Source organism: Propithecus coquereli, unplaced genomic scaffold (genome assembly GCF_000956105.1).
Source record: "Propithecus coquereli isolate 6110/MARCELLA unplaced genomic scaffold, Pcoq_1.0 Scaffold33, whole genome shotgun sequence".
NCBI classification, from domain to species: domain Eukaryota; kingdom Metazoa; phylum Chordata; class Mammalia; order Primates; family Indriidae; genus Propithecus; species Propithecus coquereli.
In genome coordinates this window covers 7655164-7677389 of record NW_012148952.1, presented here as the reverse complement: position 1 = coordinate 7677389, position 22226 = coordinate 7655164, and the positions used below count along the sequence as shown (strand labels likewise).

Here is a 22226-nt window from a genome sequence, read left to right as displayed (position 1 = left end):
GCTAAGAGCATTAAAATACTCCTCTGAAGCCATTCCTTAGAACTGCTGTCCCAACCTCCAGGCCACAGACTGGTACTGGTGCATGGCCTATTAGGAGCTATGCAGCAGGAGGTGAGAGTCAGGCGAGAGAAGCTTCATCTGTATTTACAGCCACTCCCCACCGCTTGTATCACCACATAAGCTCTGCCTCATGTCAGATAAACGGAGGCATTAGATTCTCATAGGAGCTCGAGCGAACCTGACTCTAAACTGCCCATGTTAGGCATCCAGGTTGCATGCTCCTTATGAGAATCTAATGCCTGATGACCTGAGCTGAGGCAGTGATGCTACCGCTGGGGAGTGGCTGCAAATACAGATTATCATTAGCAGAGGCGTTTGACTGCACAATAAATGCAACATGTTTGAATCATCCTGAAACCATCTCCCCAACCCTGTTCCATGAAAAAACTGTCTTCCATGAAACCAGTCTCTGGTGGCAAAAAGGTTACGGACCACTGCCTTAGAATCTTTGTTGCAGCTTTTACTCTGTTTTAGAAACCAAATAGTGTCACTGGTAGTCTCACCAATTTATATAACATTCTCTCACTGTTAGTAAAATACAGGATTAGTATAAGATGGTAAATATATAAAGCTTAAATTATAGAATTAAAAATAAGACTTCTATTAATGAACAAATTAGTGCCAACTCCTGAGTATGAACCACCAGGTAAGTCAGTAAGGAACACACTTTCTCTTAAAGATTTAAAATTATATTCTTCCAAAGGCTCCAAAGCCTATATATATCTAGTATATGACTAAACTATTGGGGTTCCTATTTCAAAGTGGAAGGAAAAATGGCTACATTAAAGCTAAATAAAGCAATCTGCTTAATATAGTAAGTAAAAATTTTAAATAAACCAAGGATAAAGTTGGAAATTTAATCTCATCTATTTAATTTTGAATATGTGACTTATTTGGGGGGTAAAGATACTAATCTTATGTGAATATAATATGCAAAATACACGTGTATGCTTATATTTATGTAGCACAGTCTCATATGTTCACTGAACAAATGAGAATCCACTCTTCTGAACCTAATTATAAAAAATACAAACTGTGAGTAGGCACCTAGATAAACTCTTCATTTGAATTAACAACTCCATTAGGAAAAATTGTGATCCCAAAATAACAACCACTATAGTGATTATGGTTGATTTGGTATGCCTTTGTTCCAATCTTACTAAAATGCTATTATAATTGTTTTATTTAGTATCAATATTAATAATATATTGTTCAAGTGTGTATTTTTAATCAAATAACATTTACGGAACTCTGAAAAATCATCTTAAATCCACATGTAAAAAGGCAGGGTCAATATTCTCACAAGTATATTCAATTTGTGGTTCTAAAAAAGACAAATGTAAAACAGCTTGAGTATATTATAAATATCTAATTAGAAAACGAATGTGTACTCATGAACTGGTAGAGACATATCATTATCTCACATTCACTGGTTATCATCCTATGATTAATGGAAGAAAAGCATATTCTATAGTTTAAAACAAAGCAAAACTTCCTGTTTCAATCTAGCACACTAGAGGCCATTTATTAACATCACTGTGCTCAGGTAAGTGTCTCCTTCTAAGCTATGCCCTCAGCCCCTGTGCCTTCTCTCTTAGATTCATGTAGTAACAGAAGACCATTTAATCCTGGCAACCAAACAATAACAATGTCTAGACTACTAGGCTGGATACATCCTAATGTTCCCATCTTACCCTCCACAGACATTAGTCTGTAAGACCTATGGAGCACACATCATCACTACTCACAAAAGGAAAGGAAAGATTTTGCAATTTTCCAGTGAACTTATCCAATGTAGACAATCAAACAAAGAATTCAGGCATCAGCATGAACTTTTTCAGCCTGAAGCAGTCAACATATTCAAGGACATTGCTATGTCTATGTAGCAGAATTTAGTAATAAGACACCAGTGGGCAGAAATCATCAAGCAAGAGCACAGGGAAACATAACTCAAGGCCATGTGAAGTGCAAATAAGCAATATAAGTAAGAATAAAAAGGATTCAGATACTTCATGGAATTGCAAACAACAAAAGAGAAAAATATTCAGAAATATTCACAGTAATGACCACAGCTGCTTTGTACCATTTGCAAGCTCCCAACACGTGAACAGAATTGTAACAGGTGTAGGAATGGAAAGAAGTAAATATAGAGAATAAATGAGTTATTAATTAAGCAGCTAAATGCATTTATATTCATAAATATGTAAGAAAACTAGGAAGCTTATGATAACTAACTACACTGAACAAGTCCAGAGAAAAAGCAGTACAGCTTTTCATTTTATACTACTGCTTTATTTCTCTGCTTACTTTGTAAAGATTAAGAACATTTCTCAAAAATAGAAAATAATCATGGAAAAAGAAAAATGATTATTCTGTGTAATCTTGCATGAATGGCTGAAAGGCCAGATGCTTAACTTCATGCACATAGACAATGGAGAATGTGAAGATTGTTAACAAAGCTGTAGGCCTGTCCTTGGAGACCAGACAGACAAATGATGGGACCTAACATCCTGTGTTGAAATCTTTCCATCTCCAGAAATGAGTAAGTAAACTCGAGAGAGCTGGCAGCAACATCTGTGTGACCTTCATTCCATGCCACTGTCCTCTCTGATAAAGCTCCTCCTGACAAGGAAAACTGGCAAAAGTGCACTTGGGCCAAAGAACCAGATTCCCAACAGTCGGGTGCAGAGTCTCTTTTCTGTGTTGCTGACGCTCCCTTGGCACATACGGCTCACATCCCAGGGCAGGGAGCACTAATGACCGTGCAGTGTCACCGCAGGCACTATTACTTACACCTGACATGTTGCTTGAACTAGCTGGGTTGTATTTTAAGTGCATTTTATTGAGAAAGCATTTTAACTATAGAGCACCTGCCAAAAAAGATACATGCCTGCAAAGACAGCTCAGTCTTGTTGGGTTCAAGTACATTTAGAGTACCTCACTGTTTTTGACAGCCACCTAGAAGTAGTTCAGAAATCTGTAGAGAGTTTGCTACATGGGGCTCCTAAAAGAATCTCGAAAGTCTGGGCCATTCTTGATTCTTCCATCTTGGCAACTCTTTTTAATCTGATCATTCACAGGAGAGTGGGGGTCCTTGTACTCTAATAGCTCATGGAATCTACTCCTTCCTTCTGATTCTCATGCCATGCCCCCCTATCCAGGCCTTCATCACGTCCTGCTGGACAGAGGCAGAGGCCCCTAATAGCTCCCTGCTCCTTGCTCAAATCCACCTGTGCGCCATTTTCACATTCATGTCCCTAACACCATCTACCCAATATCACCTCTGACTTCCAGTCAATCAAAGGCTTCTAACAGCATTTCCCAAAATAGGTTCCACAAACTACCCTACCAAGATGTGCCATTAAAAATGGATTCAGCAGTCAAAATTATTTTGAGAAACTCTTAGAAATTAATAATACAGGTTATCATATTAAAGCCTCTGAAAACTTCTACAGAAGATTTTTTTTAACTTTCTCTCAACTTTTCTCACTTTTTCAACCACAGGGACTTCTTTTGACTAACACTTCTACAACATCCAGTAGAACTAGTGCTCTAAAAAGATACATCTTGGGAATTGCTAGCCCAGAGGTTAAAGTCCAAATTCCTTAGTGTGCATGTGATGACCCATATTAAGGGGGCCCTGCTACTTATTGCTCCACCTCCAGCCCCTACCAGCTCTTCCAGGGCTGCTCATGCCCCTACCTGAACTCAAGCCCTCTGATGACCAGATCGTTCTCTCCCATGTGTAAGTCCCACTGGGGTCAGTTCATGTTCTCCTTCCCCCAGGAGGCCTATCCCCACGATACCAGCCTCATCCATCACTTAATTTTCCAATCTCCTGTTCTGCTGATTTTTTTTTTTCTATTTCACCAAGCTCCACATCCAGTATTTTTTGGTATCTTGTAAGTTTGTGTCCTCTTTCTCCACCTAAATTGTAAGTTCCTTGAAGGTATTTGTATTTTATAATTAATTTTATAACTAACATAACTAATTACATTTTATAACTAATTATTACAAATTCACAAAACCCAGGATAAGATCTTGTACAGTGCAATTGTTAAACAAACATCACCTTTTAAAGAAAATAAGGTGGGTTTCTGTAATTATGTCAGTGTAGGAAGAGGGAGTCCATGTAAAAAGAATGAAATTCTCAGAATAGTAACTTAGCAGAGTGGATGAGAGATGTCCACAAAGCAGCATCATGATTCTAAAACTTCCATAAAATTATCACCAGTGCCAAAATGTCTACCAAGAAACCACAGATACAACGTCATGTATACCAAACCCTGAAATGAATTGTACAATGAAAACAAGGATGTATTGCTTGAATCTGATCTAAGGTAGTCACAATGACTCACAGGGAGAAAAGAAAAAGAGGGACAGGCCTTTTGGGATATGTTAAATCCCAAATCAGATAATTTGGCTAATTCTTAATACAGTAAATTTCCAAGTTTCCTTGCTTTCTTCCTGCCCTGTATTCAACAAATATTTATTAAACATTTACTTGGCATCAGGCACTGAGAAAAAAAGACAACTGGAAATGTCCTGGTGAAAACTAGGGCAAACTAGGAGGTACAGAGAAACAAAGGTTTCTACCTTCTGAAAGGCCTAGTAAAATGAAAGAACAATTTTTTTTATTTTTAAGAGAGACAAGGGTTCACTCTATCGCCCAGGCTGGAGGGCAGTATGCGACCATAGCTCACTGCACTACAGCCTCCAACTTCTGGGCTCAAGCAATCCTCCTGTCACAGTCTCCCGAGTTGCAGCGAACAGGTGTGAGCCACCTTACCCAGAAATTTTAAAAAGTATATTAATGCAAGAAGGAAAAGGCAGCCTAAAATAAGTCATATCCTAAAAGCTGTCAAAAGCAGTAAGCAAGTAGACCTATGCGATGTCAAATTTATGTGTTTCTTTTATTTCTTTTGCCAACTAAAGACTTTCTGTTGCTAAATGTTCAATATTTAGAGTAAGGGACATTGGTAGCACTCATTCTTCTAAGTCCAGCACATTGCCTGACAGTAGGCACCTAATAACAATATGTTGAGTAAACTAACTGATGAACAAATGAATGAAAGAAGGCAGGAAATGAGGCCCTCTGCCTATGCACAGAAATACTATGTTTACTTGGAACTTCTTTGGTGGAACACAGTGGATGGGTTGTAAAGATCAATCTATGCCTTCTTGAATTAATATATGTTTCTCTTGAAAATATCATTCTTAAAGACTAAAATTCCTATGCAAAACAAAATATCCAGATAGCCCTATGTGATTCCCTTTCCCATTATGGTAATTCAGACAAATTTAAGGCTCCTACGATAAAAGCACCACTCCAGAATTTTGCATACATTGTCCATTTTATGCACTCTCCATAGGAAAAAATGGTGGAGAGACTGACAGATGAGTTTGGACACCTGTCACTTGAGAGGAAATAGGGAGAACTGCACTACAATATTAGAATTTTAACAAGTTCAGGTTAAAAAACGAAAAAGAAAAGAAAAAGAAGTGACTGAAAGGAAAAACAAAAGAGAATGGTCTGGGAGAGGTCAGGTTGACCCATATTTGCATCAGGTGAACTGTGTGTTGTATAGCGAATTACAATGCCAGTTGGCCGGAGTGGTTTATTTCACTTTACTTACAATGCTATACCATTTGGCACATGTGCCTGTGCCTGTGCCTGTGTGTGAAACTTGGTATGAATTAAGTTAGAAAAAATGTTAGTTTAAATCTCTTGTAATAGAAAAACATAAATCAGAAAAATTACTAATGATAATGTGGTCGTTAGACAAACAAAGAGCCTTACAAGGGGGGTAAGATATTTTCCCTGGAGATGTTTGCAATGAAAATGAACAAAGAACTGAGAAAGAGAAAAGGATAAATTCTTTATAGTGGCTGGTTAAAAAAAAGCCCAATCTTTCCTCTCTCTCATTTCTATAATGCAGTGAACAGAATGCAGGGATCAACAGACTACTGAATGCAAACACAACACTGGATACCATAGTTATTAAAGAAATCCCACTCAAGATTTCCAAACAATTCAACGTACCAGCAAAAATCACCTCGGGGTAGGCTTATCTGGTAGGATAACTCTCTCCTTTGCAACCCACAGTACTTTATTTAATAATACCAGGATGACATTTAAGTGTACCTTATTATATCTCTATAATGGAGAAAATATCTATTTCACAGGTATCATCAACACTGCTGTTTTTGAAAAGGTCCAAAGATAAAATTATAGTACATATCTGACACACACCAGGGCTTACCAAGTGATAGGTGTACTTACTATGATGATGTTCCTCATTATTAATTTCTTATCATATAACCCCTCCCCTCTTCCAGCTTAAAAGCTGAGAAGAAGAGTATGTTTTTTATCTTTGCACTCCTTACAGCCCAAGCACATCGCCTTCCATGGGCATTTGATGAATTTAATGTTAACCGAAACTTTCTAGGCTCATCTTATAAACTAAACTAGTTTATCTCATACTGACCTGCTTGCATCTCAAGAATAGTTATCATCTCTCATATTTGTGGAGGGCATGGGCTCCCTGTGAAAGTAGCTGTCATTTCTTTAAACTATAACTTCCCTATTGATGGTTGCTCTTTGTGGGGTACAAGGAGGAGGTTAATGTGAAAGAGGCCATCTTATCCAGTCCTAAGTGATATGAAAATAATATTGAAAGACCATAGCTGCTAACATCTGGTGATTTTCTTGTGTGTGAGGCACTGTCCTAAGTCCTTAACAGTGTTATATTGTACTCTTAACATCTTCTAAATGCACATAATTTTTTTCTATTTTATGCATAAAGAAACAGATCAGAGAGACTAATAACCTGGCCCCAAATCACATCAACAGTAAATGATGGAATCAGGCTTTGAGCCCCAGTCTACATGACTCCCAAACTGAATTCATAACTGCCTGCTACCTAACATGTGGTCTTACCAACCCTGACTTCACAAAACCTCCACCTATTTAGAGGCCTAGAGCTCTAGTTTTAGCACTGCTGTAGTTTTTACCTAAAGTAGTACCATCACTTGTGTGAACACCTTCCAACACAATATAAAATGATTAGCCTTCACTCCCTTCCTCAAAACCCTTCCCACCTGCTAGAGTACCTGAAAATCTAAGTTTTGGCAACCTCCTTAAAGCATGTTGTAGGTTATGCTAATGTCAACTAATAAGAAAAAGCTATGCTCCCCGAGGTCAGTAATTCACAGGGACTATTTATTTAATCCATTGCCACCTACTGTCTGTCTGAGCTGAAGGGACATGAGAAAACCCGAGCTTACTAGGAGAAAGGATGTAAGAGCATAATATCCAGGAAGCAATCCCAGTCAGAGGCAGTAGCCCTCCACAGCAATCCTGTACTACTTCACTGCAGCAAGGAAGTCTCCTTTAAACCGCACCTACAGGTATCCAAAAGGACAAAACTGTTAGATATTTGAAAGGAACAAGATTTCAGCTAAGCGTGAAATGGCACAGCTCCACAAAAAAGCAAGGAAGCCTGTTCTCTAAAAATGCAAATATTTAGTGAATGAATGAATAAATAATGGGGCCCTATATTAAGGGGTAACGAGGAAGACTGACAACCCTGGGCCAGAATAACATTAGCTGTCAGTGCTCACCCCCCTCCAAGTCTCTCATGTTAAGTAGTACAATCTGAGCAGTATGCCTATGCTTGCGTCAGCCCCACCGCTCTCTCGACTTCATTGGAAAATCTGAAGCTCAAGTCCCCTGTTAGAAGAGGGGAATATGCCCAATCTAATTTCCCAAATAGATATACATGTTTTGTATTATGTGCTTTTCATAGACATGTAATCAACCTAGAGATATAGGTCAGCTCTAAACTAAAATGCTATGTGCCAAATACAGAGTAATAAGCTTAAGTGAACAAACTCTCCAGCAAAAAAGAGGCCTACACATCTAAAAGTTGCCATCCAGCCTCATAATATTAAACAAGAAAAAGCTCCCCTGGGCATTTCCAACCTTCCTCATAACAGACTTTGCCCTATGATTAACTTCTTGGCTTATCTGTTAATGTTAGGAACAGGTGTAGTGGGTAGCGTTAACCACAAGAAAAGTGTGGGGAGCAAAAATGAGGAGGCCAATGAGCATTTAGAACCTAACCCACAACCGCAGGAACTTGTGGGTAGGGACTTTTCCAGGCCAGGAGCATGTGCAGAAACTAGGAGCTCATGTCCAAAGGTGACCTTTTCTCCATTACCATATATTAGCATAGTAAAAATCACATCCACCAGCGCCATGACAATTTACACCCTTCAAAAAATGAACCCTGACATCCTCTCAGTCATCATACCCAAAGCCTGCCCCTTGCCATACTAATCTCCCTGTGATATACTATTCTGCTTGTAAAACTTCTTTAAATAAAACTTTCAAAGTGATAAACAAGAAAATTAACATATCTAAAATGCCAACCAAAATTTGTAACTATCAGTGGGCGTTATAAAAATCATTTCTGGGGGAAAGTCACCAATCATATTCACAGCTGAGAAATCAGAAGGGCTGCCCTCCCTGTTCAGGAAGTCTAGAAAAAAAGCAAATCTACATGAAGCCCTTCTGTATATCCTCCCTATAAATTATAAAAAAAGAAAGAAATAGCCATTTATCCACATGAGATATGCCTGGTTTTCAAAGTGATCATTTCAAAAATGATCAAAACCTTGATTGTCTTCATTACAGCTCAGACAAGGGACACAAACTCATTTTTTTATACTCTAAGTACAGAAAATTGCTTCATTTCTCAAGTAAATATATGCTAGAAACTTGTGGATATCTCAAGAATGCTTTGTAGCTAAAGAAAGTAACATCATTGCCTACTCATTTTGCTTAATTTGCTAGTCTCCCAGAAACTTTGTGCTAACACTTTCATCCCATTTTAGATCCTCGGATAAGGCAACAGTTCAGAGCCCTGGAAAGCCTCCACCTCCAGCAGTTCACTGGAGAGATGGAGTTTCTTCCCAGGCTGCCTTCCTGGTAATATACACGTTACATGTATTTCAGTTATCTTCTCCAAGTTACATTCCAGTAACTAAGCTTCCTAAGCTTCTTATGAATTGTTTATTCTGTGTTTTAAAGCTCTATCAGCTGTTGGGATGATTTGTAAGATTCTTTTTCTTTTTGGTTAAGCAGGATTGGTGAGCATTACTGGGCATTTTGGTGGAATCCTTGCTATTTAAAATTCCTGCTGCTGGGATTAAAGGAGATAATGCCTGTGAAAGCCTTTTGTAAACTGTAAAGTCCTAGTCAAATGTAGTGTGCTGTTATAACATTACCCATCATAGCAATAACCACAATCCTCCTGTAGGGTGGGCTTTAAAATGCTGATAACCATTTGGGTCTTGTCTTTGTTCCCACCCGAGGGCCTACATTGGAGCCCAACATATAGGAGCCCCTCAAGGAAGTTTTGTTTGGAGGAATAAACAAGTGAATCAAAAACATCACTTGGTTTTCCAAAGTAATGTCCACAGGCAAAAAGAAGCTAAGCATGACAATTTAAATGATGAAAATACTCTGCCAAATGTAATGGGGTGCTGGGGGAAAAAGGCTACAGAACAGAAAGTTCTTCTAAAAATAATTTCCTTGATAATGAAATCTGGTCCTTTGTAGTCAGTCCTAAGGGAGGAGAGAGGGGACAGACTGGCACAGGAATTTATGTTAGTCCAGAAAATCCGTATTAATCCAGAATGGCTTAGGTAAGGAGGCTGCCAACCCAGAAAGGGAAAGTGGTGCTGCAGTTTGAGGGCGTTAAAATGAAAAGCATAAAATAGGCAACGGTTACCCCAAGTAAAGAGCATTATAAGTACAGACTTTTTACAACTGGACTGTGTCTTCCTAAGGGTGGAAATGATCAACTCCATGCCTGAGGAGGGAGGAGGCATGGAGTAGGAAGAGAAGTGACCAAGGAAGGAGTACCAATATGAAATTACTTATTTCTGAAAAATGCTTTTATGAGCATTTGTAGAAACAGTTCTGGTTACTAGAGAGGTAGTCTATTTTAGGTACCTATATATGGGGGAGGGGTGTACCAGGAGGTTGGCATGAAAATAAAACAGGAGGTGTTAGTGGCTAGCAACAGCAACCTCATTCATGAGTCTCAACAGAACCCTCAAGGTTGAAAAGAGAAATTCCAGGGTGGCTGCCTGTTACTCAGCAGGAAAGCAAAGGCTGACTTGCTGGCTCTGTACTTAACCCGAGATGACAATATCTTGACAGCCCCTTTTCTCTAAGGGGTAGGGTGGGGCCTAGAGAAGGGAAGGACGACAGGCCCAACACCCCAGGAGGTCTGCAGGACTCCGCGGCAGGGAGGGCCCTGCACCAGCACCCCGCTCAGCTCCAGAAAATATCGCATTTCTGCCCATCAATCAGCATTAAGCCAGTTTAGGGGGCTGAGCTTTCAGCACAGGCAGTTGCCAGTAGCAACAGGGCACACGCTCGTGGTGAGCGGGGCAGGAGGTGGCAGCTAAGGAGGGGCCACCTCAGTGAGAGGCCCGGGGCTGGGCAACACGAGCGAGCTTTGTGGGGTGAAGCCGCTGGTCGTGCTAGGTGGGGGCAGGCGCGCCCTGCTGGGGCCAGGACAGAGAGTGGCCCAGGCCACTGACCTTACGGGGCTGGAAGGGGAGTTCCCAGTGGCACAGCAATGCCCAGGCCAACCTCAACAGCCTCCTGGCCTCCTTGGAGGCGCCTAACTCCACTGGCTCCTAACCACTGGAGTGAAGGCCAAGGGACAGGAGAGGTGCTGGCCCCGCCCTTGGGTGGGCCGCTGCACCCAAGATGTACCCCTCCCCTGCCGCGCCTCCACGCCCCACCCTTTAGGAGTCCCTCGAAAATGCCAACGCGGAAGAGTGTCTGCACGTGTGCGTGTTTTCATTTGGGCTTCCACCACAAAAGCGAGGCCCCACAGGTGGAAAGGAGGCGTGTGCGCGCGTGCTGTGCGGGGCAGGGGCTGCCGGGGAGCAGGGCGGAGGATGCGCGCACACACACACACACCCGGCTTCCACCCACCATACCGCCTCAGGTGTCCGGTCGCAGGCTTTCAGGGAAGAGAGAGCCCTTAACGTCGCGCCACCTCCCAAAACTTCTCCCCCTGCCGTTGGGCTCTGGTAAGGGGGGAAAAGGAAGGCCAACCGTGAGGGAAGGGCCATAGAGGGCAGAGATGGACTGAGGAGACAGAGGGAGGCGCGGAAGTACACAGTCTGCACGGACTAGTGGAAGCCCGAGGGCGAAAGGCTGGGGCCAGAGTGGCCGACGGGCCGCGCCTGGGTGGGGAGCGGGCGTCGTCTCCTTACCTGGCCTGCGGTGGAGCATTCTGCTGCGGGCCGGGGCCGGGGTGGGCGCTGCCCCCCAGGGGCAGACCCTGCAGTGCCGTCACTTCGGAGGCAGCAAGGCGCTGGCTGCAGAGCCGGGAGTTGACAAACTTGCCATGTCCAGAGCGCGGAGGTAGCCTGGGCCACGCGCGCGCCGCAGCCCGGGCACCTCGCGCTCCTCCGCTTTGTTGTGTTCCGCCGCCGGTCCCCCCCGCGCTTGCCACCCGGTGTCCCGGCGCCCTCTCAGCCACGGGATGTTTCACTTGCGCTCAGAGAGGCCCCTCGGGTGGGCTGTGCCACTTTCCTCCTGGAGGCGCGCGTTAAAGAGCTGCCCCGGAGCGCGCCGGGCGGGCTGCTCGGCGTGCGCTCCTACGAGAAGCTCGGGCCCATAGATTCCGCCCCCCCACCTCCTCCCCCTCCCCGCCCCTCCGCGGGCCCCCCCATCAGAAGCTGCTTAGGATCGGCGCTGTCAAATCCAGCCCATCTGCTGCAATCATAATCAGTCTCAACCGAACGGTTCTGACAAATCTCCGCCTGGAGCCGGAGTTGGAGAAGCCGGAGGGTGAGGGGCGGGGAGGGGACGGGAGGCGGGGGTGAGGGGACGATGGGGACCCGGCGCCCGGAGAGGGGCCTGGAGGCGTCTATTGTCTGCCCCTAACGGAGGAACTGAAAGGAGAAGCAGGGATCCAGAAGGGGAAATAGTGCTTTCATTTCCCAGTTCCTAGTAAGGAAAAAAAAATCCATTCCAGGAGGCCCCTGACTCCCTCCTCCACCCCCATCCCAACCCCAACCCCAACTCTGCCTGGGTGGAACGAATTTCTGCTAATGAACTACAAACAGGTCCCTTAATCTTATCATGGGGCTGGCCCAGAGACTGGCACAGATAGCCAAAGTATTATAATTGGCAGGTAAGAGCCGGAACTAACAGCCGTTTGTCTGGAGTCAGAAGTTGGTTCCCAAGTACGTTTGGAAGTGAAGCTTAGGGAGGGCGAAAGGGCGTGTAATTGGCCAAACAGCCTGGCCTTTTGCCTCCTGTTGGCATTTGGGGAGATAAAAGGAAATCTGGTTTGGGCAAGAAAATGCTGAACTCAGTTTAGCCCCATTTTGAGTTTAAAGAATTCTCATAAATTTTTGTCCATGTTTCTCGTGAAAATGCTATTTTCAAAAAAATGCTATTTTATTAGAAAATTACTTCTAAACTTGGTATTTTTCCAAACTGAATTAGCTGCTTCTGCAGATGAAGTGAGGTGCTCCTTTATTAATATACTTTGAACTATTTCAAAATGCTTCTTTAATATAACCACATGTATTTGTACTCACAAGGATTATCTCAAAAATTGGGGTGGTTTTTTGAAGTATAATAAAAATAACAGTAGTGCTAAAGGCACGTAAGTCTTAAAGCATGAAAGAACACAACCAAGGGAATTATGCCTAGTTTTGTACATTCTTCTCAAGTGCTAGGAAATGTTCAATTACCTTGAATGACAGCATTTGTTGGGGAAATAATTTGTTGGATAAAAAAATCACCAGTGGGAAAGTTGAAAATTTTTAAGCCACTTATTCAGATAAGCATAAGTGCTAGGCAAAAATAAATATACTTTACTGTGAAAATTGAATAGAGTTTTAAATTAGTGCTCAAATCATTCTTTTCTTTATGCTATACTTGAAAAACGTGTGCAAGCCACATTAAGCACCCACTTATCTAGGCAGAGACTCTGTCTTCCACTTATTTTAGAGCCCAGTGGTGCTTACAACAGCACTGTTCAGCTATGGGCTCTCTGAATACTGATGGTTTCAAATTTTGATTTACAAGTCAGAATTAAAATGGTATCCATCACAGCGACTCTATAGGTGAGGTAAAGTGGGGTTCAAGTGTTACTTTCACCAGTAAGTAAATAATGTTAATATAAGTCAAGGACAATTACTGGTCAGATTTTAAATATTTTCATAAATATCTAAAACTTGAGAATTTTTCACAGTTAATTTGTTTAATGTTTAATCTGTCAGTATTAAATAATTTTGCTAAGATTGATTAACATGGTACCAAGAAATAAATATTTCAAAAAGGGTCCTCTCGGCGAGCTCGAGCCTGTCAGGGTAGTGGGTGCGGCGTGAGGCGCGTGAATGTTCGTGGAAGCCCTGGAGAAGACGCGGCCTTTCCGGATGGCAGCGTTTGAAGAGGAGCCTGCGGTTCCGCCACAGCAGCTGGATATCGCACACGGCCTGGAAAACCTGCCTGTGAGCGCGTGGCCGCCGGGGGCCGGGCCCGGGCCCTTCCAGTAGAGACGGGGTCTCGCTCTTGCTCAGGCTGGTTTGGAACTCCTGAGCTCAAATAATCCACCCGCCTCGGCCTCCCAGAGAGCTAGGATTACAGGCGTGAGCCACCGCGCCGGCCCTTACACACCTGATCATGTAGGTGGACCCGGAGCAGACATTGATCCCACTCAAATAACCTTTCCTGGATGCATTTGTGTCAAAACTCCTTGCCTCCCTGGCACTTGCTCCTGTCTCCACTCTGAGGAAAATTATGATGATAATTCATGCCTTAGAGATATAGGATCGGAAGCAAAGTATGCCAAGCCTGTTTTTGAATGCAATGTCCTGTGCCAGTGTGGTGACCACTGCAGAAACAGAGTGGTCCAGAGGGGTCTGCAGTTCCACCTCCAAGTGTTCAAGACAGATAAAAAAGGTTGGGGACTTCGTACCTGGGAATTTATACCAAAAGGAAGATTTGTCTGTGAATATGCTGGCGAAGTTTTAGGATTCTCTGAAGTACAGAGAAGAATTCACTTGCAAACAATATATGACTCAAATTACATAATAGCCATCAGGGAACATATTTATAATGGGCAGATAATGGAAACTTTTGTTGACCCTACCTGTTTAGGAAATATTGGAAGATTCCTTAATCATTCTTGTGAGCCAAACCTACTGATGATTCCTGTCCGGATTGACTCAATGGTACCTAGGTTGGCACTCTTTGCAGCCAAAGACATTTTGCCAGAAGAGGAACTCTCTTATGACTATTCAGGAAGGTTTCTTAATCTAATGGACAGCGAAGACAAAGAAAGGCTGGATAACGGAAAACTAAGAAAACCTTGTTACTGTGGTGCCAAATCGTGTACTGCTTTCCTACCTTATGACAGTTCGCTGTACTGCCCCTTAGAAAAGCCAAACATCAATTAGGAAGGAAACTGCCCAACCCCTAAGAGAGGCCATTGGGTGGGAATGAGAGAACCAAGCATGTGTGGCTCAGCGTCTTATGCATTCCCCTCTTCCAAGCAACTTACCCTTGAGGCAAGTCTGCTCTGTGGCAAGCAGCTTGCCCGTCTTTATAAGGAACGCTGGTGGTTGTCTGGCTTTGCCTCTGGTTGCATAAGTTTAAGTCAGGAATGTGGCAGAGAATACAAGTTGTCCATCAATATTCTTTCTCTCCTTCTGTAATAAAATTCTCGATTTTACCTGGGTACTATGCTACCCAGAATACTCACTTCTCTAGTTACATATGGCTGAGTGACTTTGTTCCAGCTAATGGAATATAAGCAAAAATGATGTATCCTTAAATGGAGATTTCCACCCTTCTCCTCCTCTTCCGTCCTGTTGGCTGGAATGTATACGTTATGACCAGAGCTGGAGTAGCCATCCCAGACCCCAAGATGACTCTAAGAAAGGAAGCCATGCATAACAAATCAACAAGATAGAAAGGAGTTTAGGTGTCTGGTACTGTAGAACATTCTACTGGTCGTGATCTGACAAATCTGAACTTTTCAATGAGAAAGTCTTTACCTTGTTTAAGCCACTGTTATTGTGAGTTTTCTAGCACTCAAACTGAACCTAATTATAATGATCCAGGAAAATCCTTGTGTCTACATACCTAAGCCATGCTTTCCAGCCAATTTCATTAGTAATAAAGCTGATATTTTGAAAAAAAAAAAAAAAAGGGTCCTCTCCACCAGAATGAGGTATTATGCTGGTGACTAATTTAATTAATGGTGTCCAAGAAACTAGTGTTGTCCAGGAAGAGAAGAGTTGGGCTGCGAGTCAGCCGCTGGGCTTCAGACCATCCTGCACAAGAAATTTATAAGTTCTGCTGTGTTATCTTCCCATGGTGGTTTGAATTGCTTCAGGGCTAAGTGATAGTCTAAATTGACTGCCCACCTCCAGTTTATCAAGTCCTTGGTTCTAACTTCAAAATATATCCTGTCCAGTTTTCTTAATTGCTTATTGAGCAATTACTATATGTCAGTGCTGGAATATATGAGTGAAAAATCAGACAAAAATGTTTGACCTTGTGGAGCAAGGTCTGGAGGGGAAGACAGACATTAGAAAAAATACCTAAGTAAATTATAGTCTCCATTAGAAGGTAATCAGTGCAATGGAGAAAAATAAAGTTTGTGGGCTAGGTGGTATACAAGTTTAAATAGAGTGCTCAGTGAAGCCCTCACTGAGAATGCTGAGGAGCTGAGGGAGCAGGTGTGCCATGCGAATGTCTGGAAAGATCGTCCCAAGAAGTGGGAAGAGCAGCTGCAAGTGGCCCTTAGGTATGATTGTGCCTGGCAAGGTCTAGGAACATTATTGGGGCCACAGGGATGGAACATACTGAGGGGAGAGGGCTAATGAGGGTGGTTTGGAAGACAGATCATTGGGTGGGACCTAACAGGCCAATTTAAGGACCTGGGTTTCACTCAAAGTTATAGAGGAAAGCATAAACAGAGGCGGTGACATGATCATCTGACTTTTGTTTAATGGATCACTCCAGCTGCCATGTTGAGAATTAATTACAGGAGCAGAGAAGGAAGCAGGAAAATCCGTTATTAGAATACTGTAAGAATCTAGGTGAGACATGATGGCTTAGACAGGCCATAGCAAGATAGATAATGAGAATTGGGGGCAATCTGGGATTGTTTCGAATTTGGAGCCAACAGTATTTGCTCAGCATGGGTGGTTTGAGAGAAAGGAAGAAGTAAAGAATAACTCCAAGCATTTGGCCTTACCAACTAGAAGAACGGAGTTGCTGTTAATTGAAACAAGGAAGACTATGGGTGGAGCAAATTTTGGTGGAAAAATCAGTTCAGTTTTGGATATGTTATGATTGAGATGCCTAGTAAGTTAAATTTTTAAAATAGTTAATTTATGTAAGGTGTTTAGAATAGTTCCCAGCTTTTGATATGTACCACACAAATGTTTGTGGTGGTGGAGCTTATGTTAGTGGGGTTTGTGTTGGTGGTTGTTATTGTTAATGTTTGCCAACCAAATATTGAAGAGACAATCAGATATTCAAGTATAGCATTCAGAGTACAAATTCAAGGTGGAAATGTAAGTTTGGGAGTTGTATACACTGTAGATGGTTAAATTAAGTCCATCAGATCAGTAGAACATCAGGGCTGTGAGTACAGTTAAAGGAGATGTTTGAGGATTAAATCCCAAGGCACTCCAACTTTAAACAGTCAAGAAGATGAATAATAACCAGCAAAGGAGACCAACCAGAGTGGCAACCAGTGAGGGAGATAGCAGACCTTGATAGCATTGCCCCTTCGGGAATCTAGTAAAAACAATATTTCAAGAAGAGGGGTAGGGATCCTGCTAGTCATAATTCTCCTAATACAGTTGTCTCTATAGAAAACCCCAAAGGGCATATAGAAAAACTATGAGAGAGTTTATCAGGCTTACTGGATAACTTAATTTTCTATTGTCTGTTTACAGCGCAACATTCATGGTATCCCAGGACATTGCTAGGAATCAGGCACATGGCAGGTCTCCCATGTGTACTGAATCCAATAATGAATAAATGAAAAGATTAAATGCCTTGTGCTGCAGAGTATTTCATGGATGTTGTTGCAGGGGTCTCCTGTTATTAATTCAAGAAATACTGGTGTAGGATAAGATTTCTGAGAGAAAATGGACGTGAAAAACATTATATGTTGTCTTTTTATTAAGCATTGTCAGTAGACAAGAGGCTACTAGCACAGACAATCAAGTCTCCTATAGAACTTTTCTCAGACCATGTTCAATAAAATTAAAATTAGTAACAAAACTATAACATATATGGAAAGTTAAAAACTCTGTATGAAATCTTACAACTTAAGACAACAATCCAATTAAATAAGTAAAATATTTAAACACTCATCAAGAAGATATAAAAATGGCACATAAGTGCATGAAAAGATGCTCAACAGCATTAGTCACTGGATAAATACAAATTATTAATAAAATCACAATGAGATTTACTCACATCCACTAGAATTGACAAAATTTAAAAGATTGACAAAATGAAGTGTTTGCAAGAATGTAGAGCAACTGAAATTCTCATACATTACAGGTGGGAATGTAGAATGGTACAGCAAATTGGGAAAACCAGTTGGTAGTTTCTTGTAAAGTTAAACACGTAAAAGGTGATCCAGGAATCCCATTTTTAGGTATTTACCCAAAAGAAGTAAAAAACATGTGTTGACCTAAAGACTCACACATAAATATTAATAGCAGCTTTATTCATAATATCCCCAAACTGGAAACAACCCAAATTTTCGTCAACTTGTAAACAGATAAACAACCTGTAGTACATCCATCTATACCATGAAATACTATTCAGCAATAAAAAGGAATCAACTATTGATGGAGTAAACCACATGCATGGATCTCAAAAGCATTATCCTTAGTGGAAGAATGTCTTATTTTCTGACTGGCTTTTGTATGATTCCATTTGATTCTTAAAAACTCTAGAGATGGCCAGGCCCAGTGGCTCATGCCTGTAATCCTAGCACTTTGGGAGTGCTGAGGTGGGAGGATTGCTTGAGGCCAGTAGTTCTAGACCAGTCTCAGCAAAAGCAAAACCCCCATCTCTACAAAAAAATAGAAAAATTAGCTGGATGTGGTGGTGTGCACCTGTAGTCGCAGCTACGCAGGAGGCTGAGGCAGGAGGATCACTTGAGCCCAAGAGTTTGAGGTTTCAGTGAGCTATGATCATGCCACTGCACTCTAGCCAGGGCAACAGAGAGAGACCCTGTCTCAAAAAACAAACAAACAAACCTCTAGAGACAAAAAGCAGATCAGTGGCTGCATGGAGCTAGGGATGGAGAAGGGATTGACTGCAAAGAGTCACAAGGGAAGCAGGATTCTTTGTCCCATGTGAGAAATATTCTCTATCATGGTGGTGGTTACAAAACTCTATATTTTGTCGAAATCAAATTGTACACTCTAAAATTGTTGAATTTTATTGTATGTAAATTAAACCTTAATAGAAACATTTTTAAAAAGATAAAGAATTTACTCTGATTTTGTAATAAGGAGATTATAGAGCTTTCCCATCTGAGAAGGGAAGCTACCTCAGAAATATCACCATTTTGTATCCCCAGTGAAATAACTGATCCAAAAAAAGGGTCACTAATAGATGCTGAAGCCATTACTTATATAAAAGTTCAATGTAAAGTAGCATATTCAAACAACAAATATCACTTCTTGATTTTTTGTGAATTCCAAAGGGAAAAAAGCTATCTTATACAAGAGAGCGGTCACCTAACATTTTCCTCCTTATGTGGTGCTATGTGAAAAGTACATAGCATACCTATGAAATATTTTTGCAAAAAAAAATTTAACCTGTGTCTAAGCAATGCCTTGCCATAATTTCCAGCTTATTGTAAATAAAGTAGAGGAACAGATAAATGACACTACAAGGAAACCACGAGGCATGAACAGAATATAGAATGTTCTAGAGCTCTTTAAAAGGTCAGTGTCTATGGGTGTAAAAAAGTACAGGACTACCATAGATTAAAAGAGACATAACAATGTAACTAATGGGATTGGGTCTCTGTGCAAACTAAATAGCTATAAAAGACATGTGAGGCACAATTAGAGAAATTTAAACAATGCTGGCCTTGAATTCATTTTGCTGGGGTAAAAATGATATTATGGTTATAAGGGAAGTGATCCTTATTTTTATAAGACACATGCTGAAATACTTAGGGTGGAAGTGTCACAGTGTCTACCATTCACTTTGGAAAAAACATATGAAGCAAAATGTTAACATTTGTTGATGTTAAGTTGTGGGTAGACATTATCCTGGTCTTAATTTTTCTGTGTATTTGAAATTTTTCTTAATAAAAATTGAAAAAATATATGCTTATAAAAATCCATGGATCAATAGTAATTATAAGAGAATTAGGAAAATTCAGGACTCAATGTCTTAAAAATATCAGAAATTGTAAGATTGAACTAAAGCAGTACATAGAGGGAAATTAATTTTAGTACATATTTTATAAATGAATAAAAATGTAAAATTACTGTTCAAAGCTCCCAACCACAAAAGAACAAAACACGTAGAATAAAAGAAATAAAGATAAAATCAAAGTTTAGTAGAATAGAATACAAATCATTAATATAGGATCAATAAAATAAAATCTGGTTAGATCAATGAAAAACACTGAGGACAAATTAATAAGCTTAGGAATGAAAAAGGCTACATAACTAAGGATATGATAGAGATTTTACAAATAGGACTGCTTCACTATGAGCAACATTATCGGTCTTTAAATTTATTACCATAAAATGATCAATGTCCGAATTAAAGAAGCTTATAATAAAACTCAATAATCCACAGATTCTTAAACAATTAAATAGAGTCAATCAATAGTTTAAAAAAAATTTACCCCTCTATAACCATAGGTCAAATTTTTAAACCTCTTCATTGGGATAAAATTCACATAAAATTCACCCATGTAAAGAGTTAATTTGTTTTTAGCATATGCACAATTATGCAACTATCACCATCCTCTAAGTTTAGAACAATTCCATTACCCCAAAAAGAAACCCACAGTACCTATTAGCAGTCATTCCTCATTCTCCAGCCAGAGGCAGCCAAAAATCTATTATACTTTCTATCTCTGTAGAACAGTGGTCCCCAACCTTTTTGGCATGAGGAACTGTTTTCGTGGAAGATGATTTTTCCATGGATTTGGGGGGATGGTGGTTTCTGGATGATTCATACGCATTACACTTATGGTGCAGTCAAACATCTCTGCTAATGATAATCTGTATTTGCAGCCGCTCCCCAGCGCTCGCATCACCACCTCAGGCATTAGATTCTCGTAAGGAGCACACAATCTAGATACCTGGCATGTGCAGTTTGCAGTAGTGGTCATGCTCCTATGAGGCTCTAATGCCGCCACTCATCTTGTAGGAGGCACAGCTCAGGCAAGCGATGGGGAGTGGCTGTAAATACAGATGAAGCTTTACTCACTTGCCCACTGCTCACCTCCTGCTGTGCAGCCTCGTTCGTAACAGGCCGCACAGACTGGTACCAGTCTGGAGCCCAGGGGTTGGGGACCACAGCTGTAGAATTTGCCTTATCTGGACACTTTATATAAATGGAATGATACAACATGTGGCCTCTTGTGTCTGGCTTCTTTCACTTAGCATAATAATGTTTTCAGTGTTTGTCCATGTTGTAGCATGCATTGGTACTTCATTCCTTATTGCCAAATAATATTCCATTGTATGCACATACCACATTTTCTTTATCCATTCATCAGTTAATGGGCATTTGAGTTGTTTTTATTCTTTGGCTATTATAAATAATGCTGCTATCAACATTGACGTACAAGTTTTTGTGTGGACATATGTTTTCATTTCTTCTGGGTGGAAGAAATACCTAAGCAGTGCAAGTGCTGAGTCCTATAGTAACCGTAATGTTTAATAATTTGAGGAACTGCCAAGATATTTTCCAAAGCAGTTACACCATTTTTCATTTCCACCAGCAATGTCTGAGGGTTCCACTTTCTCTACACCCTCTCCAACACTATTATCTTTCCTTGATTATAGCCATTCTAGAGGATGTGAAGTGATATCTTGTGATTTTTATTTGCATCCTCCTGATGACTAACCATGTTGGGTATCTTTTCATGTGTGTATTGGTCATTTGTGTGTGTCTTTGGAAAAATATCTTTTCAACTCCTTTGTCCATTTTTAAATTGGGTTATTTGTTTTTTTATTGTTGAGTCACAGGCTCAGATATTTTTGAAGGCAATCTTTACAAAACCTGAAAAAGATACAAAAACTCTAATAATCTACATTTCACAGAAAGGTCCAGGGAATAAAAAAAAGAGGTTAGGAGGAGAAAGAAGAAGGGGGAGAGAGAGAAAAAAGGAAGAGAAAGGAGGAGGAAAGACTTTTATGAGGCTAGAATGACTCTGATACCAAAAGTAAATATAGACCATATGGGTGGAAAATTAATGAGGCCCTCAAAAATTCTTAATAAAACTGAATCCATCAATGTGGAAAATTATAATAGTAGCAATAATAATAATGGTAATAATAAAACGGCATCACCAAGTAAGACTTATCCTGTAATGCAAAGATGATGTGCCTCTAGAAATATCTATTAGTTTCTAAAAAATAATCTTTTGGAAGATTAAGAACTAAAAGATATAATTATTTCAATAGATGCCAGAAAATTTTAATAAAATTCAACATTTTCTCATGATTTTTAAAAAATTAATTAATAAAAATGTTTCTATTCCCTAAAAACAAAAGGGAACTCCTTTACCATATAAAGGGTGTCTACCAAAAAAAGAAAAGATCTATAGCGTACCTTATATTAAATGGTGAAATTTAAGAATATTTCCTTTGAACATTTCCTCTAGACAACAATGCCCCATCACCACTTCCACTCAACATTTTCTGTCTTAGAGCAATGAAATGAAGAGAAGAAACAAAAGGCATAAAAACTAGAAAGTAATGAACAAAACCATCACGATTGTTCATCAATATTATTATCTGTATAGAAAATTGAAGATAACCCAGAGACAAATCAGAGATATTAAAAGAGTAGTATGTTTACTAGATAAAATATA

At 40.6% G+C, this 22226-nt stretch overlaps 2 protein-coding genes across 2 annotated transcripts in view; one reads left to right on the top strand and one right to left on the bottom strand.

Annotated features, from left to right (window-relative positions):
* Positions 1 to 22226, bottom strand: part of NCKAP5 (NCK-associated protein 5) — an 839167-nt gene that overhangs the window by 574199 nt on the left and 242742 nt on the right. The gene's annotated exons all lie outside the window — the stretch shown is intronic.
* Positions 13507 to 14703, top strand: LOC105815349 (histone-lysine N-methyltransferase SETMAR-like; the record flags this gene model as incomplete). Its single annotated transcript, XM_012650499.1, has 3 exons — positions 13507 to 13662; positions 13780 to 14558; positions 14616 to 14703. Coding segments are annotated over exons 1-3 (1023 nt in total), but the record flags the coding sequence as incomplete, so codon positions are not given.